At 21.9% G+C, this 19467-nt stretch overlaps 2 protein-coding genes across 5 annotated transcripts in view; one reads left to right on the top strand and one right to left on the bottom strand.

Moving 5' to 3' along the window:
• Positions 1 to 19467, top strand: part of LOC122507011 (pikachurin) — a 165321-nt gene that overhangs the window by 59394 nt on the left and 86460 nt on the right. The window lies entirely within an intron of this gene.
• Positions 1109 to 2770, bottom strand: LOC122507012. Its single transcript, XM_043619491.1, has 3 exons — positions 2623 to 2770; positions 2115 to 2220; positions 1109 to 1673 (listed from the first exon to the last, which is right to left on the bottom strand). Exons 2-3 carry the CDS (start codon positions 2205 to 2207, stop codon positions 1224 to 1226), a joined length of 543 nt encoding a protein of 180 aa, XP_043475426.1. The 5' UTR covers positions 2208 to 2220; positions 2623 to 2770; the 3' UTR covers positions 1109 to 1223.

The raw sequence follows: 19467 nt of genomic DNA, 5'->3' as shown, positions 1-19467 counted from the left end.
CCATCATTGTTTTAAAAACGTTCCAAAAACGTTTTAAGAACGTTTCATGTCTGCCAAATAATGTTCCAAAAACGTTCCATTGCTTTTAAAACGTTTTAGAAATATATAACGTTTTTGGGACGTTATTTAGCAGACATGAAACTAAAAATAATTCTTCATTACGTTAGTAAATTAATTTTTTTGATGATCTGCAATAATTAGACTGGAAGAACTTAGATGGTTACATAAAAACGTTTCGTTAAAGTAGATTTCGCAAAAATTATTCCTTAAAAACGATTTTCTAATTTCTGGTCTTTTTGTTCCACCTGGATTCTTCTATTCAGAGATTTCTGCACCGACATTTACCGACATAACTTAACCCCAACCTTGTTCTACCTGGATTCTTCTATTTAGAGATTCCTGCACCGACATTTACCGACATAACTTAACCCCAACATTATGGTTTGAGTCTGGGATAAAAGAGTGTCGATAAATGTCGGTGCAGGATTCTCTAGACTGAACTCTCCCTGTATTTATACCAGTTTGGTTCCATTTGTTAGTCGCATCCTTTCCTAGTTTTACAACAGAAGTCAAATACTTATTAACCATTGGAATTGACAATAAATTATAATCATTAATGATCTTTGACAATTGTGAGTAACTGTTATTAAAAGGAATGCAAATTTTTGGAATACGACTGTAAATAGCCGATTTTTCATTACTTTGATTTTTGTTTAAACAATCTAATTTTTATATGTTTATTGACAAAATCCAATGGATTATCATTCTTAAGTAGAATTTGAACCACTTTTTCAGTATTACGTTTATGAAAAGAGTCATGTGACAATAAAATAGCTCTATCTAATAAGTTATAAAGAATATTTCTTTATTGTTGAATTGAATGCAGTATGGTTTGAGTCTGGGCTGAAAATGTGTCGGTAAATGTTGGTGTAGGAATCTCTAGATAGAACTCGCCCTGTACATCTACCGTATGGTTTGAGTCTACTAAAAATTGTCGATAAACGTCAGTGCACGAATAAGTACGACAAAAGATATTATTAAAGCAAGTCTTGCTAATCTGATAAACGGTATGAAATAATATCCAGGAAATATTAAAAATTACACAAAGTTTAGTTCTCCTGACTCTTTGGGAATTTATTTAGAAAAATTTAATACAAATTTACATGATACACCTCAGTCTATAATACTGGAATCTCTCTCATCTCACTGAGTTAGATTTCTGATTAAAATCTCCACTGTCCTTGGATTCCTACCTGGGGTTGCCATCTCTGTCCTGGGAATTTGTTAGCACCACCTCCGGCGGAAATGTGTCCATTTTTGCCCTCCCAGATTTTGTGCTGGTAATCGATATTGTAAGTTGGACGACGTTCTGGACCACTCATGGGTTTTTGAACCGTTGCACTGATTGAATTTTGAGGATTAGCTTCTCTGCGGAATCGCCATTGTCCTTGGATTCCGATTTGAGGTTGCCATCTTTGTCCTGGGAATTTGTTAGCACCACCTCCAGCGGAAACGTGTCCGTTTTTGCCCTCCCAGATTTTGTGCTGGTAATCGATATTGTAAGTTGGTCGGCGTTCTGGACCACTCATTGGTTTTTGAACCGTGGCACTAATTGAATTTTGGGGATTAGCTTCCCTTGCATATCGGTGTGGTTTTGGTGGTGGTGGACGATTCTGTAAAAAGATTTTTGTTTAGTATGAGGACTAGTAGGTGGACTTCTTTAATAGGGCCCATTTTTTATTTTTGGACCGGTAAAATTACTGCGAAATCTTTTTGCAAAAAGGAAAAAAACTGCAGGGAAGGATAGAACGAAAGGTCTCTCAGTGCACTGCGCATGATGTTTTGTCAGATCTTGCGCAGTAGCCAGTGCGCAACCTGAAGCTCCGCCTTCCTTATTGCCTACAGTTTCTTCATTAGTTACTACATCGCATCTAGCTTCTTCGTATCAAGAATACTCTTTAATATTTAAATTATAAAATTTAAATTAGAGTACTTACAAAATATAAATTATAAAATTTAATTTAGAGTATAAAATATAAATTATAAAATTTAATTTAGAGTATGAAATATAAGTTATAAAAAAAATATAGAAAGTATAATTAATTTCAACTTACAATTAATCTCGGTGGTCCTTGTCTTTTCGGTAGACCCGCGAGGGCTACAGTCAGACATGCGGCTACAAGAGCCAAAATCAAAGTGCACTTCATTTTTCTTTAGTATCTGTAATCAGTAAATCAATTAGGTTAAATATAAACTTTTTTAATATAAATATAAAATATTTTTTTAAATATAAATTAGTTTAAATAAAAAATTTAAAATATAAAAATAGATTCAAAATTTGTTTTTATTAAATTTATGTTTATATAAAATATCTCAAGTATAAAATTTCTATAAATAGTTTCAAATATAAAGCTTTGATAAATATTTTTAAGTATAACATTTTGTTAAATAGTTTCAAGTATAAAATTTTGATAAATACTTTCAAGTATAAAATTTTAATAAATACTTTCAAATATAAAATTTTAATAAATAGTTTCAAATATAAAATTTTGATAAATAGTTTCAAATATAGTAATTAAAAAAATATTTAATTGAATAAATATATAATTGAATGAAGCTTACCAAAATGTTATTGCTGCTTCGGCAGTTGAGTTGAGTTTGTGATGATTTTCAAAGTTGGATAAGAATTTATATAGGAACGCTCTCGATGAAAAGAAACCAACATCTTGTCCACGGGGAATCACTAAGTTTCCTTCATCCAGGGAATTACTTGTTTCGCAGTATATGTATAGTAATAATATTGAGTGTACACAACTAAAGAGTGCAGCTGACTTATTGACACGCACGCACACACACACACTCACATACAAAAAGAAATGCACCAGTACACAGAATTGTATGCTTGTATTTTGCTAAGTGGAAATTCCCTTCACTTGCTACTGCTCATTTGATTCTTTATTCTCATTCATGATTGTGTACACAAAACAACTCACACTTAGATAGCGCTCATTCAGACAATGAATCATAAGCATAATCATACACACAGTACAGTTATTAATTCTTTATTAAATTTTTTTTTGTTTAAAAATAAAATTGAAACTTAATTAAAATATTTTAACAACTGAATTTAATAAATATATAATTATTTTATAATATTATATATATATATATATATAATTATTATTATAATTATTATTATAATTATTATGTACACTTATAATATTACTTTTTATAATATATATTTATGTATACTTATAATATTTTTTTTAATATTAAATTTATAATATAATTGGAATATATTAATTTAAAAAATGTTCACTTTTAGGATTCGATTTGTATTTGGGCGGTATGTGAGAGAGAATGGGATTTTGTATTTATTTAAATAATTCTCAACTAATCATTTTTATTATTTTATTCATTTATCAGAGTGTCAAGTAGTCCGTAAATTTTTAAACATATTATAATAAAATAATATTATATACTAACTAAATTATTAGTATCAAAAAAATATGTCAATAAAAAATAATTTAAAATTATTATACTATCAAAATAATATTTTTTTAAAAATAATTTTAAAGCCAAATAATTTAATTAAAAGTTATTATGTAACTAGCAAATGTTACACGCGCTAGAGCGCGGAACAAGACATTCCATTATTTATTATTGTTATGCAAATTTCAAAGTTTTTTATTGTCAAATATAAATTTCTTAAATAATTTCATAATCAAAATTTAAAAAATTCACTTATTAATTACAAAATTAATTATTACTGTTCATATTATCAAAATTTTTTTAAAAAATTTAACGAAATAATTCAAATATTTTCATAAATTTCAATTCTTTTCTAAAATTAAATAAAATTACACGAAAGAATTTAATTATTTTCAAAAATTTCCATAAAATGCAATTTTAACAAGAATTTAAAATTCTCAAAAAATAATTCAATTATTATCAAAATATTTTTAAAAAATTCTATATAAAAATTAAATTACTTTCAATGCAATTTTAAATATATTCGTAAAAAAAATTGAAAGAATTCAATTATTTTAAATATACCTACTTAATTTTAATAAAATTCTTTAAAGAAATTCAATTATTTTCAAAACAACTTTAATTGAATTTCTCGAAAAAATTTCATTATTTTTGAATATTTCTATAAAATTCTTCATAACAATTTAATTATTCCTTAAAATTTTAATAAATTCTTTAAATCTTTAATTCTTTCAATTATTTTTATAAACAGTAAAATTCTTCGCAATAATTTAATTTGTTTTTATAAATAGTAAAATTCTTTTGCAGAATTTCAATTCTTTTGAAAACAATTTTGATAGAATTCCTCGAAAGAATTTAAATTTTCAAATAATAACATAAAATTTATTTATTTTCTAAAATTTTAATAAATTCTTCGGAACAATTCAATTATTTTTATAAATAGTAAAATTCTTCGCAAGAATTCAATTATTTTCAATAAAATTTTAATAAAATTCTTCTTCATAAAATTCAATTGCTTTCAAAATTTTCAATTAAAATTATTAAAGAAAATCCATTAGTTAAAAAAAATTCAAAGAAATTCTTCCAAAGAATTTAATTAGGATTTTTAAAAATTTTAATAAAATTCTTCTCGAGAATTCAGTTATTTTCCTAAATAATAAAATTCTTCCAAGGAATTCTATTATCAAATTTTTTGATAAAATTCTTTGCAACAATTCGATGATTTTCAATACATTAATTAAATGAATTAATTAATTAAATTATTAATTAAATTAATTACATTATTTTTTATTTCATTTTTAAAATAATTTTTTTTTTATATTATTTTATGTTCTTATAATTATTAATTTAATTTGAAACAAAATTATTATTATTAATATTATTATTTAATAACAAATTATTAAAGGAAACAAAAAATATTGCACCAAAAAAATTTCACGAGGATATTTATTAATTTATCAATATTTGTTTAATTATTACTATCAGTTATAATTGCTGCTTCATATGTCGCAGAATTATTGAACTGTGTAATTGTTATGTCAATATTTTTCTCATCTTATTAAAGATGATGCGCGGCTTTATCGCACACTAAAATGCTGGGTAATTTAAATCAGCTGGGATTCACATTTATAATGAAGGTTTTTATTTATAATCTTTTCCCCGTATTTTATTTATTTACCTTTGATATTTATCATTTAATTATGAGAATAATTAATATTTTTTGTACTTTTGTTAATTTTGTTATTTTTGCAGAAAAGAATATTTTTAAAATAAATAAAAAAAATAAAAATTTTCAATAAATATTTCATTTACATTATTTTTTATTACAGTATAGTAATATTTGTACAGAAAAAAGTTTCGTTTACTTGAACTTTGAAAATAAAATAAAATATAGAAATAGTTATTCATAATTGTTAATTTTAATAAATAATTAATTTTATTTTATTATGATTTTTAATATTAGAAAATAAAAAAAGAATTTCTTTTAATATTAAAAGGAAATAATTTTTTTTTTAATTTGTCAAAAAATATTGATGTACGATGATAATATGTTGGAATGTAACAGAAAAAAAAAATAGTTGAAGTTTGCTCTCGTTCACAGAAAAAAAAATCTCGTGTGAATGAGGCTTTCATACATAATTGTACGAACTTTTATATATAAAGCACAAAGGCCTAGTGAACTGGTGAACTTTTACGAGTGGCCTCTCGAGCTTCTTTTTTTCCACGTTTATTTTCAAAAGTCTATCTTTTTTCAAGTATCTATCGCATATATATAATATATATTTTTTTGTATAATATATATTATATTATAAATATATTTTTTTATTATCATAAATATATAAATATATATATATTATATGGTATATATTTTTATTTATATATATATATATTTATTTATTATATATATTTATATATAAAATCCCTTGGTGTCTTCTCAAGTTTTCTGTCAGCAGCTATCGACAGTTTTGATATTAATAAATAAAGTTCTTCTTGAAACGTATAACTCGACATTTCAAACCACATCTCTTGATCAAGACAAATTCAACTTTTCATCACCCATATAGATATATATAGATTTTGTAAACTCAAAAAGTTGAATTTCTATATTATATCTTTGCCCAGGCGAACTTCTCAAATCGCTTTTTTGGTATTGATTTTTGTCTCGAAGGATATTAAACTTTGCTGCTATTAATTCTATCCATTATTAATTGGAAAAATTTTGTCTTCATATTAAAGAGAATTGAATATACGTTGGTATACTTTTTTTTCTTTAGTCACGATATAAAAAAAAAGTATTTCTTCTTTTTTTTCTGCCTGCAGTTTTTCGTGAAAGGAGAAAAAAGAGAAAACAAACTAGACATGATTTTTGCATCAAGCAGTGTGCTGAGAGTTGAGGATTATCGTCATGAACAATAACCTTCATAATGGTGATACCTTGTGATGAAGCTTTATGCAGCTTCCTAAAGTTCGGGCCGCGAAAAAAATTTTCTGAAACGCTTGCTATATACATTGTTGGGAGTAAAAAGTGCCGATGCTAAATTTTAGAAATTATTTTTTAAATATTATTTTTCTAATAGAGGTTTTTCCATGGATTATTTTTTTTAGTGGACGTTTTTTTCAAACATTGTTTTTCATTAGGTATTTGAAAAAAATATTTTTCCGGAAATATAAATATATATTTCAGGGCTCGAACTAGGTTTGTAAATTCCGTAAAGGTTCGTAAATTTGCTTTGAAGAGTGTAAAAGTCAGTTTTTTTTGGAAAAAGGTCCGTAAAGTCCCTAATTTGATTGAAGAGAGATGAAAAATTCGTAAATTGTACGATATCTCGTCAAAATTTTAATTATCCTTTAGAAATAATTAAATTCTACGAAATTCAATTATTTTTTTAAATTTTAATAAAATTCTTGGCAAAATTTCAATTATTTTTAAAAATCTTCCTGAATTCAACGATTTTCAATATCTACTGTTTTAATAAAATTTTCCAAAAGAATTCAATTATTCTAAAAAAAATTAATAAAAATCTACGCAAACCTTTAATTATTTTCATAAAATAATAAAAATTTCAAAGAAATTCAATTATTTACAAATTTTAAATAAATTTCTACGCAATAATTAAATTATTTTCATAAATAATAAAACTCATCCCAAAATTTCCATTATTTTCAGTACATTTTTAAAAGAATGTTCCTCAAAAGAATTCAATTATTCTTAAAAATTCTAGAAAAATTGGTGAAAAGAATTCAATAATTATTTAAAAATTTGGTAATAAAATTCTTTATCAGAATTCAATTTTGAGAAACATTCAATTATTTAGTAAATCTTTAATTTTTCTATTTAAATAATTAAATTCTTGTAGAGTTTTATAATAATAATTAATTTAAAAATAAATTGCTTCCTCGTGGAGAAAGTATTTTAGTTAAAATTTTAGATAATAATTGAATTTTAAAAGCATTATTATAACATAAATTTTTAGAATTAATTGAAATTCTAATAAAATTCATTGCAAAATACAATTATTTTCATAAATAACAGTATTTATCTCAAGATTTAAATTATTTTTAAAGCTAACAAAATTCTTTCGAAAAACTTAATTATTTTCATAAATTTAAAAAAAATCTCGTTAACATTTTAATTATCTTTATAAATAGCAAAAGTTTTCGCCGAAATTAAATTATTTCGAATTTGAAATTTTTATAAAATTCTACACGAATATTCAATTATTTTCTAAAATAATAAAAATTTCACAAGATTTCAATTATTAATAATAGAATTTACATAAATTTTTTGAAAAAATGAATTTTTTAAAAATCTTTTATTTTCTTAGCAATAATTCAATTATTTTTGTAAAGAATAAAATTCTTTTTTGGAATTCAATTATTTTCATAAATAATAAAACTCATCGGAGGATTTCAATTATTTTCAGTAAAATTGTAATTAAATTCCTCAAAAGAATCCAATTGTTCTTAAAAATTCTATTAAAATTCGTGGAAAGAATTCAATTACTTCAAAATCTGTTGATAAAATTCTTTATGAAAATTCAATTTGAAGAAACATTCAGTTATTCAATAAATTATTTATTTTCATTTTATTTGTATTTAAATAATTGAATTATTCTCAAAGAATTTTCTAATAAAAATTGGATTTAAAAATGAATTTTATTTAAAATTTTAGATTATAATTGAATTTTAAAAGGATTGGAGCGTGAATTTTTTTTTTTAGAAATAACTGAATTTTGAAAAGGTTTAGATTTCAGATTTTTCATATTTTTAACTAACAATTCTGGAGTCTCGCTTGAACTGTTGACAAATACGGTCGTGTTTGTTTTGTGCTCTCGGTTAAAATTTTAGATAACAATTGAAAATTAAAATCAATGTAGCGTGAATTTGTTCGACATTTTTTTTTGACTCGGAGTTATCAATATCTTCATGTTTTATAGTTATGAAAAATTTAACTAAAATAGAAATTTCTACTAAGTTATTAGTAAAATTTACTAATTCAAAAAGAGAAAGTCAGACACTAATTTAAATTAGTAAACATTTTTTCTAATTAAAATTTAGCAAATATAATTTATATTGTTATAATATTAATTATAACTAATTAGTTAATTATTATTAAGATATTGCTTTGAAATTTTTTTTTTTCGAATAACGAGTCTGAAAATTAATTAATTTTGTATTCAGATTTTGTCTTGCTGTTTACATATTCTAGTCAGACAAAAATGTTTGAACTGTTTGTCATTTTTTGTTTTTAATTAAACAATTGAATAAGTTAATTGAAATTGTATGAATAGATATAATGTGTATACTTGGAACGGTTAACAATTAAAGGAACCCGTATATCTTTTTTAAAGAAATTCAATTATTTTCTTAAATAATAAAATTCTTCAGAGGAATTTAATTATTTTTAATATAATTTTAATTGAATTCTTCAATTATTCTCATAAATAAATAACATAATTTTGCGCAGGAATTTAATTATTTTCAATATAATTGAAATGAAATTCTTCGAAAGAATTTCATTATTTTTAGACAAATTTTATAAATTTCTTCGCAATAATTCAATTATTTTCATAAATAATAAAACTCATCCGAGGATTTCAATTATTTTCAGCAGAATGGTAATTAAATTTCTCAAAAGAATTCAATTATTTTTAAAAATTCTATTAAAATTCGTGAAAAAAATTCAATTATTTAAAAATTTGTTGATAAAATTCTTTATGAAAATTCAATTTCAAGAAACATTCAGTTATTCAATAAATTATTTATTTTCGTATTTAAATAATTGAATTCTCGTAGAATTTTCTAGTAAAAATTGATTTAAAAATGAATTTCAGTTAAAATTTTTGATTATAATTGAATATTAAATGGATCAGAGCGTGAATTTTTAGAAATAATTGAATTTTGAAAAGGTTTCAAATTAAAATCTTTGAAAATATGAATTTTGCATATTTTTAATTAACAATTCTATGGAATTAATTTTTTTGAGAAAGTTTAATTGCTGATTTTTTTTTTGAAATTATTTAATGGTTTTATTTTCTAATATATATGTTTAATAATGAAACTCATCGCAGAATTTCAATTATTTTCAGTACAATTTTAATTCAATTTCTCAATATAATTCAATTATTCTTAAAGATTTTATTAAAATTCGTCGAAAAAATTTAATTATTTAAAAATTTGTTGATAACATTCTCTATGGGAATTGAATTTTAAAAAAAATTCAATTATTCAATAAATTATTTATTTGCATTTTATTTTGTATTTGAATAATTGAATTCTATTTGAATTCTTTAATAAAAATTGATTTAGAAATTAATTTCAGTTATAGTTTTAGATAATAATTTGAATATTAAATGCAATGTTACCCTGAATTTTTTGAAATAATTGAATTTTGGAATTAATTTTTTTTAAAAACTTGAATTGTTTTTTTTTCTATAGGTATTATTTCAAGTTTTTATTTTCTAATATTATATTTAATATTGAACAATTTACGAATAATTGAAAATTTGTAAAATTGAGTTGTAAACAAATGAATTTGAAAATTTTCAAAGAACTTTTTCAAAAATTATTAAAAAGAAAGTATTTATGAAAGAATTTTAGTTAAAAACACGAAAAATTTCGTAATTTTTTATTTTTGTTCCATAAAGTCCGTATTTTTAAATACTTTCACTAGTTCGAGTCCTGGTATTTAAATAATTGTTCAAGAAAATTGAAATTTTGAATAATTTACAAAATCAACGGATTTACATTCCTCATGTAAACATTTTTTTCCTGTTTGGAAAAAAAAAAAATTTTCCTTTTTCACTAACATATACGTGTCTGTTGGTATTTGTTTTTTTTTCTGCTCCCCTAAATATTTTCATTCATGTTTTACACGTGTCACAAATTTAGTATAGCTTTCAGGGAAAAAGTTGCAATTTTCCAAAAGTTTGGTTTGAAAAGTAACGTAAAGTTTTCTTTTGTTATATCACCACCACTACCACCACCACCACCGAGCGGAAAACGTCGGGTGTTCCTAACGATAAAAGCCAAGAATATATATGAGCAAATATGAATGATTTCGACTTTCAACTTTAACAATTTCCAGAAAACTTACCAAGTTTTTACTTCATTTTATAACTGAGTCGTAAAAATAAACTTTTATCCATTTTCCGATCTTTATATTCGCGATACAATAAAAATGACATCTTTTCTATGAAATTTAATCTCGGAGGGAAAAAGTAAGAATGGAAGAAAAAAGGAATTAGTGTCAATTTGTCTTTTTATTGTAACGAAAAAAAGAAATTATTTAAAAATAGTTGAAGAATTTTCTCCTGAGAATTTTATAAAAAGAATTTTTGAAGAGAGGATTTTTAAAGAGAGGATTTTTTAAGAATTAAGGGTGGTTTTTAAAAAAATTATTTTCTGTTGGGAAATTAAATTCAGTTTAAAATACTATAGGTGCAAATAAAAAAATTATTATATATTTTTTTTTTTATTAAGTTTAGAGTAAAATTTAGTATCGGCATAAAATTGGAATAATAAATGATATCAAAGTGTTTGTTAGGGTGCTGGAGAGATAATTTATTTCTTGGTTCGCTTTTTTATAGACGGAACTCAATATAATTCAAATAAGTATTCACAGTGACCTCGAATAAAAAAAGTATTTAATTTATAAGGCGTACGTAACAATTAACCGGTGACCTGTAATGAAGCCTTTTTAACGAACATTTCTTTACATTTTATTTTTATATCGGAGAATTAGATCAATATAATTTTAAAATAACGCACACAAATAAGAGGAAATAAATTTATACAATCTTTTTCTTATTTATTAATTATTATATTAATTAATTATATTAAAAACATTAATATATAATTAATTGTATGAACTATACAATTAATTATAGAAATTATGGTAATTTTGTTAATTTTTATTAAATTATATTATATTAATTCATATTATAATAATTATCAGACAATAGCCGCAGTAGCTAAGGCGTATGTAGTTGTGAGTGTCAATTCGAAGTCAGGGGTTCGATTCCTCGCTCTAGAATTATAATTTTATATCTTTGGTATACTAAATTTATTATATTAAATACAAGAATCATTAAATATATTTAATAAAATATATTATAGTATTATAATTATTAATTATTAATTATTAATTATTATATCATAAAATAATTTGGTTTTTTAGTAATTATTAATTATTAATTATTATATTGTGGTATTGTTTAAATATAATTAAATATTTACCATTAATTACATAAAAATAAAATTAAAAAAATACATTTAAAAAATTTTTTCTATTAATTTTAAATAGAAACAAAAATTTTTAACATTTAATTTTTAATATTAAAAAAATTATTTTTAATATCTAATTATATTAAAATTAATTTGCTCGCTAAGTATAATATATTAATAATCGAATTAGAGCTAAAAAGTAGTTATAATATTTAATAATAAACGTTAGGTGTGCTTTTTCTCTCTTTTTTTATAGTTCAAACATGTATCACGTGTGTTAAATTATAATGGAAATTTTTTTCGATGCCTTTCCTACAACCGGATGAAGGAACTTTATCCGGATGGATAATTCATTACTTTGCGTCGTCCGGTTTAATTTCTATGCAAATTCTGCGGTTAAAGAAAAAAATAATAATGATTCGCTTAAGCAGAAAAATATTTATTTGCAAAGAAGCTTTTACTATTAATTCAGTTTGAAAAATTGTTTCTCTCTTTTCCCTTTTTATTTCTCGGGGTTCTTCATTAAATATATTATGAAGTTGTAATTTATTTATTAATTAGAAATTTCTATTTTTTATATTATTCTCGATTATTTATTTTTTTTATTTGAACCAAAAAATACATTTTAATATAATTTATATTTTTTCTAATTGGTTAATTAACAATTTTCTTATTCATTAAAACATGTTTTCTAAATAATGAATAAGAAAAACTTATTCAAGTCCCCAGTAAAAATAAAAATGTTTTTAGCAAAAATTAATAGTCGCAGCTGCCTCAACTGATTTAATTTTTCCTTCAGTAAAAAGTTTAAAGAAATTTTTAATTTTTTTTCGAAAATAAAAAGAAATATTATTTTAGTAAATTTTCTTTTAATCAAAATAGAGAATTTCACTGGAATTGAATGAATTTTTTGTGCAAGAAAAAGAAGTAATATTTTTTTTTCTCGTCACAATGATAAAATAATGCAGAACATAAAGGAAAAGCATATACGCAGAGTATGAATGCATTTAGAATTTTCTCTTATGTAGTTAGGAGAATATATCCAAGAAAATGATGACCTGGGACGTAACTAGTTTTGCCTTTCTCTCTCTCTCTCTCTCACACACTCATGTGCTTGAAGATGTATCTCACGACTATTCGTCAGACGCATTAAATTGCAAACTCAAATGGATTTGCCTAACTCGCAAATTCCCGCCTCAGCCATTTTGAGCGTTCGAAAACTTTCGTTCGAGGTTTTAGCAGATTATGCAAAAAAAAAAAAAAAAAAATAGAATTTGTCTTGAAAAAATCCAGTTTACACTTTACCGAGAATATTATTGTGTGTAGCTTCGATTCTCATAAGAAAGTTTTCACCCCGAAAGTTTCATGAGTCTGAAGAAGGAGATAAAAATTCGATGTTTTGGACATTTATTTATTATTAAAAGTTCATTTATTATTGTAATTCAATTTTATAATTAATTTTTGTAATTTGATTTTACAACTGAAACGAAACATAATTTTACATAACTGCTGTGATTCATGTTCTCTATTCGATTCATTCCGCTTGTGAGAGAACTTTTATGACATCTAGGCGGCAGTTTAATGAACTTTTTGGCGCGAAATTCAAAAAAAGAATAATTTGAATAATAATATATTATTAATTAATTATTAATTAACAATATATAATATTATAATATAATATATTATTAATTAATTATTATTTAACAATATATAATGAATTAATACTATATTAATACAATAAAGTATTATTAACTATATATTAATATTACTAATTTTAAAAATTCTAATAAAATTCCTTTAAAAAATCCAATTATTTTTATGAATTTGTAAAATTTCCATTATTTTAAAAAATCCCCCTGAATTCAATGATTTTCGATATTTCATAAATAATAAAAAATTTTCAGAGATTCGATCATTTTCATAAATAATAAAATTCTTTGCAAAAATGTAATTATTCAGAGTACAATTTTAATCAAACTTCTCTAAAAATTTTAAATTACTTATTCAAAATTTTAAATAACATTCTTTATAAAAATTTAAATATTTGAAATGCAATTTTAATTCAATTCCTCGAAAGACTTTAATTATTATCATAAATTATGTAAAATTCTAAGCAATATAAAATTCTTTGCAAAAATTCAATTACTTTCACAAATAATATAATTTTTCACCAGAATTCATTTATTTAAAGACATTTTTATAAAATTCTTCCCGATAATTCAATTTTTTTCACAAATTATAAAATTCATTGCAAAATTTGAATTATTTTCAAAACTATTCTTGAAATTGTATAAATAATAATTAAATTCCTACGAAAAAGTTTTATTAAAACTTCAGAAAATATTTGAATTTTCTGCGAAAATTTTGATATTTATGAAAATAATTGAATACTTGATAAGAATTTGAATAAGATTTTTCAAAATAATTGAATTTCTACAAATATTTTTAATATAATAACGAAAATATTTCCATTCTTGTGAAAAATTTAATTAAAATTTTTCATAGTAATTGAACTTTTGGAAAGAATTTTGTTATTTTTCATTTATGCGAAGAATTTTATTAAGTTTTAAAAATAATTGAATTTTTAAAAATTGTAATTCCATTTTTTTGAACAATTCCATTGTTCTCAAAAGTTTTTAATAAAATTCTTTGTAAATTTCAATTATTTTCAAAATTTTTAATTAAAATTAAAATTATTTAAAAAAATACATTATTTTTACGAAATTTAATGAAATTCTTTTAAAAAAATGTAATTATTTACAAAAACTCTAATAAAATTGTTTAAAAGAATTTAATATTCTATGAAAAATTTTAATATAATTGAATAGGAAAATTATTAATGACACTTAATAATAAACGCGATTATTTGAAAAACTTAAAAGAAAATTTTCATAAAATTCAATTACTTTTAAAATTTTTAGTAAAAATTATTTAAAAAAAAAAACTCTAATATTTTCAAGAAAATTGAAATAAATTCTCCAAAAGAATTCAATTATTTAAAAGAATGTTAATAAAAATCTTGCCAAGACTAAAATTATTTTCAATACAATTTTAATTACATTTTCTGGGAATAATTCAATTATTGAAAAAAATGTTGATAACATTCTTGATATAAATAAGTAAATAAATATTAAGAATATATTAATAATTAACAATATATATAATTAATAATATAAATTAATATTTATAAAAAAATAATTTTTCAACTTGCAGAGTAAATAGAATTTAGAAAATTATAAATTTTTAACAATTAGTTAAATAATAATATTAAATAATTACAAAAGTTAATAATTCACAATTAAAGTGAATTTTTCTATAATCTTTACGTCATTTAAAGACTCTTATATAAAACAATTGAATTACGATTTTTAATTTTGAAGAATTGGCAACAAATATTTTTCCGAGAATTCCTACTTTAACTGTAATAATAGAAATATTTTTCTATCGAACGGAGAACTTGCAATAAATATTTTTCGCGACAAAGTGAAATGAAAAGTATCGTAAATAAACGGCGACTATCTCTCTCCCTCTCTGATTCTTTTTTTATCTTTTTTTTTTCTAAATATTTGGTTCACATGAATGTTTCAATCTTTTTTAAAGCCCCTGGTTTTTAGTTTTTTACGCCGCAGATTTGTGGAACTATTTTTTTAATTCCAGTGAATATTCCCAAAAGGATGTTATCCCCTAATCGATAAAAGTATAGCTAGGTTTGAATAACACAGGTGACATGACCCAAAAGGGATTCTCTAGTAAAATTGAAAATCATTTTGCATTCACAAAAAAAAAAAAAAAAAAAAAATAGAAAACTTTTTCTCATTCCATGTCAGCGGAAAAACACTAATATCAACACATTTCCTTCCGGTCCTATTTTTTTATAAAACTCTTTTTCACTTATTTTTTTTTTTTTTTTGAGAAAAAGTAATATATATTTTTTTTCCCTTGAAAATTAGTTTTTGTTTGTATAATAATTCTTTTGTCTCGTTTCACGTGTGTAATACTCTTGAGGATTTCTCTTTTTTTTCTGGTCCCTCTTGTTTTTTTGATCAAGTGAAGGACATTTTTATTTTAAAAATTTTTTTTCCGAATTATACTTTTTATTGTTCTCTTGAAAAAAATGCCTTTATTAATTAAATTTCATTATTCTCTGTCTCTGCGTTCTGGAATAATTTTTCGTCACTCCACATACAATAGATTTCCTTTTTAATTGTTGCTAAAAGTTTAAATTGCTTAATTTTTCGCTTCTAAATTTTTTGTGATAAAAATTTTTGAACTCTGCTTTTCATTCGAAAATTATTCGGTACTATTTTCTCACAACTGTAAAAAAGTTCATTTGAATTCAACAATAGAAATTATTTGTATTAAATAAATATTTATATGTATCGATTCAGTAATTATTCGGAAAATCAATTTTTTTTTAATTAAAATATGTGGTTATTAAAATTATTTTTTTTTTATTTATAATAGAATATTTGTTAATTTAAATATTTGATAAATAAAACATTTATTAATTAAAATTTGTAGTAAATAAAATATTTGTTAATTGCAATATTTTGTAAATAAAACATTTATTAATTAAAATTTGTAGTAAATAAAATATTTGTTAATTGCAATATTTTGTAAATAAAACATTTATTAATTAAAATTTGCAGTAAAGAAAACATTTGTTAATTAAATTATTTAATAACAAAATGTTTGCTTTTAAAATATTTGAAAAATTAAATTTTTTTTATTAAAATTTGTGGTTAATAAATCAAAAATTCAGTAATTAAAATACGAAGTAGTTAAAATGTTTGGTAATTAAAATATTTGTTAATAGAAATATTTCGTGAATGTAACATTTATTAATTAAAATTTGTGGTCAAAATATTTGTTAATTAAAATGCTTTGTAAATGAAACTTTTGCTATTGAAAGTATTTACTGAATAAAATATTTGTCAATTAAAATACTTAGTAATGAAAATATATGGTAAATTAAACTTTTTCTAATTAAAATATTTGTTAAATAAAATATTTGTTAATTAAAATATTTTGGTTAAAAAAACTTTTGCTAAATAAAATATTTGTTAATTAAAATATTTGGTTAAAAAAAATTTTTGCTAATTAAAACATTTGCTAAAATATTAATTAATTAGATACTCAAGCAATTTATTGTTTAAATCGAAAATTTATTCTGCCTATGTATAATGAAGAAGATTATGGAATTGTTGATAAATATTTTTTCGTAAAATAATTTTTATTATTTTTGCTAAAGAAAAATTGGACATTATATATATGTGAATTTACAAGTTTTGGACAGCATCGTCACAAAATGACTTGAGAACTTTTTCTTTCCCTTGGCACGACCTTTTGCTATCTAGATTTCCCAGTTCTCTTTATTTTTGCCCATCTTATAGCCGTCCCCCCACCTCCTTTTGCTGCCTCGGTGGATTCGAGTTAAGAAAAATTTATTGTTCAAGTTTTCGTCTTCAAAATAACAGGACACAGTGAAAAGGCCATTTCAAAACTCTTCCGCAACAATATCAAGCTATATAACTAAAAAAAAAGTCCCTTTTCCCCGACTGATTTCACGAGAATCGTGAAATAACCGTTAAAAAACTATTCTATTACGAATATAACTATTTTTCAAATTATTACATGACCTTTTTTCCAGGTAAATTATAATTTTTTTTTTTTATTTTTTGTTGGTGCAATGTTCTTTTAACAATTTTTTTACAATTTATTTTGAACAATTGTTTTACAATTTATTTTCAACATTTTATAATTTATTTTTAACAATTGTTTTACAATTTATTTTCAACATTTTATAATTTATTTTTAACAAATGTTTTACAATTTATTTTTAACAATTGTTTGTGCAATTTATTTTTAAAAATTGTTTTACAATTTATTTTTAACAATTGTTTTACAATTTATATTTAAAAATTGTTTTACAATTTATTTTTAACAATTGTTTGTGCAATTAATTTTCAACAATTGTTTTACAATTTATTTTCAACATTTTATAATTTATTTTTAACAAATGTTTTACAATTTATTTTTAACAATTGTTTGTGCAATTTATTTTTAAAAATTGTTTTACAATTTGTTTTTAACAATTGTTTTACAATTTATATTTAAAAATTGTTTTACAATTTATTTTTAACAATTGTTTGTGCAATTAATTTTCAACAATTGTTTTACAATTTATTTTTAACAATATTGTTTTAAAATTTTTTTTTCGACATTTTTTTTTTATTTTTTTAGGTACAATGTTGTTTTAAAAATTGTTTTACAATTTATTTTTAACAATTGTTTTACAATTTATTTTTAAAAAATGTTTCACAATTTATTTTTAAAAATTGTTTTACAATTTATTTTTAAAAATTGTTCTACAATCTATTTTTAACAATATTGTTTTACAATTTTTTTTTAGAAATTTTTTTTAAATTTATTTTTAACAATTGTTTTACAATTTATTTTTATAAATTATTTGTGTAATTTAATTTACTGTTTATTTTTATTTGTTTTTATTTATTTGTTTTTTTTTTTTTTGCTTTACAAATTGTTTTTAACAATTTTATTTACAATTTGTTTTTACAATAAATTTGTTTCTACAATTTGTTTTTACAATTTGTTTCTACAATTTATTTGTTTCTACAATTTGTTTTTGCAATTTTTGTTTTGTCTCGATTTGATTTTATAATTTGTTTTTACAATTTGTATTTTGTCTCGACTTGTATAATAGGAATGCAATAATTTTATTGATATTAGAAAAAAAGGGTGAAATTCACCTCACGAACCTTCACTTTTCCGCAATTGATTTTTCCCACAACTAAAATATAAGTCGTTTCGTGGCGACTTTTCAAAAAAAAAAGACGGGTAAAAATATTCTTTTCGCATCCCACAATGCCTGTATATTTTCAACTGTCTCACACGTGAAGAAAATATTATTTTCGTTTCTCTGTTTATTGCCCAGTTTTTCAATGCTCCAGGAGAGAATTTATATTTTTAATATCGCTCGGGAAATTTTTTTTTTCCTTTTTTTACTAATCACAAAATTTTTCTTTTCCGTTAAACTATTTTTTTCTCCAGTCTAATCAAATTTTTATTTCATAAGATTTTTTCTACTTTTAAAACTTTTGCATTTGAATTTAATTTAAATTAAAAATTTTCAAATTTAAAATTTTTTAATTTACATTTAAATTAAAATTTTTCAAAAATTTTTTAATTTACATTTAAAAAATAAATAAATAAAATGCCTAGGAAATTAGAAGATAAAAAAGAAAAAGTTTAGAAAATTGAAATATAAAAAAAATGTATAAAAAATTAAAATATAGAAAATATATTGGAATTTCAAAATAGAAAAGAAAAAAAAAGGAAAATAATTTTCCGCGTAATAATTTTGATTGTAATTTAACGTTTAGTTGTAAATTTTTTTTCTCTCTTCTTTTTTTTTATTTATTCGCATCAATAAAGAAACAACTAATCCGAACGTATTGTATTTTTAAGCCGGTTGTATGTCTAAGGGTTTTCACGAATAATGTATATATAGCTGTTCCTTCTTCGAACCCCACAATCTAGTCGAACAATGGGAACAATAAAAGGTCCTTATCTCCTTTTATAGTGAACAGCTTTTCAAAAAAAAGCTGCTCAGTTTCTTCTTTACGTCACCATCACCCTTCTACTTTCAAGAGAAGAGAAATAAAAATGGCGAAAAATTAATTTGTCCGACATTTAGTGGAGTGATCAAAAATTGGTGGGTAAAATTAG

Source organism: Leptopilina heterotoma, unplaced genomic scaffold (genome assembly GCF_015476425.1).
Source record: "Leptopilina heterotoma isolate Lh14 unplaced genomic scaffold, ASM1547642v1 Lhet_44, whole genome shotgun sequence".
NCBI lineage: Eukaryota > Metazoa > Arthropoda > Insecta > Hymenoptera > Figitidae > Leptopilina > Leptopilina heterotoma.
Note: the sequence above shows the minus strand (reverse complement) of the source record. Positions and strands in the feature narration are given on the sequence as shown.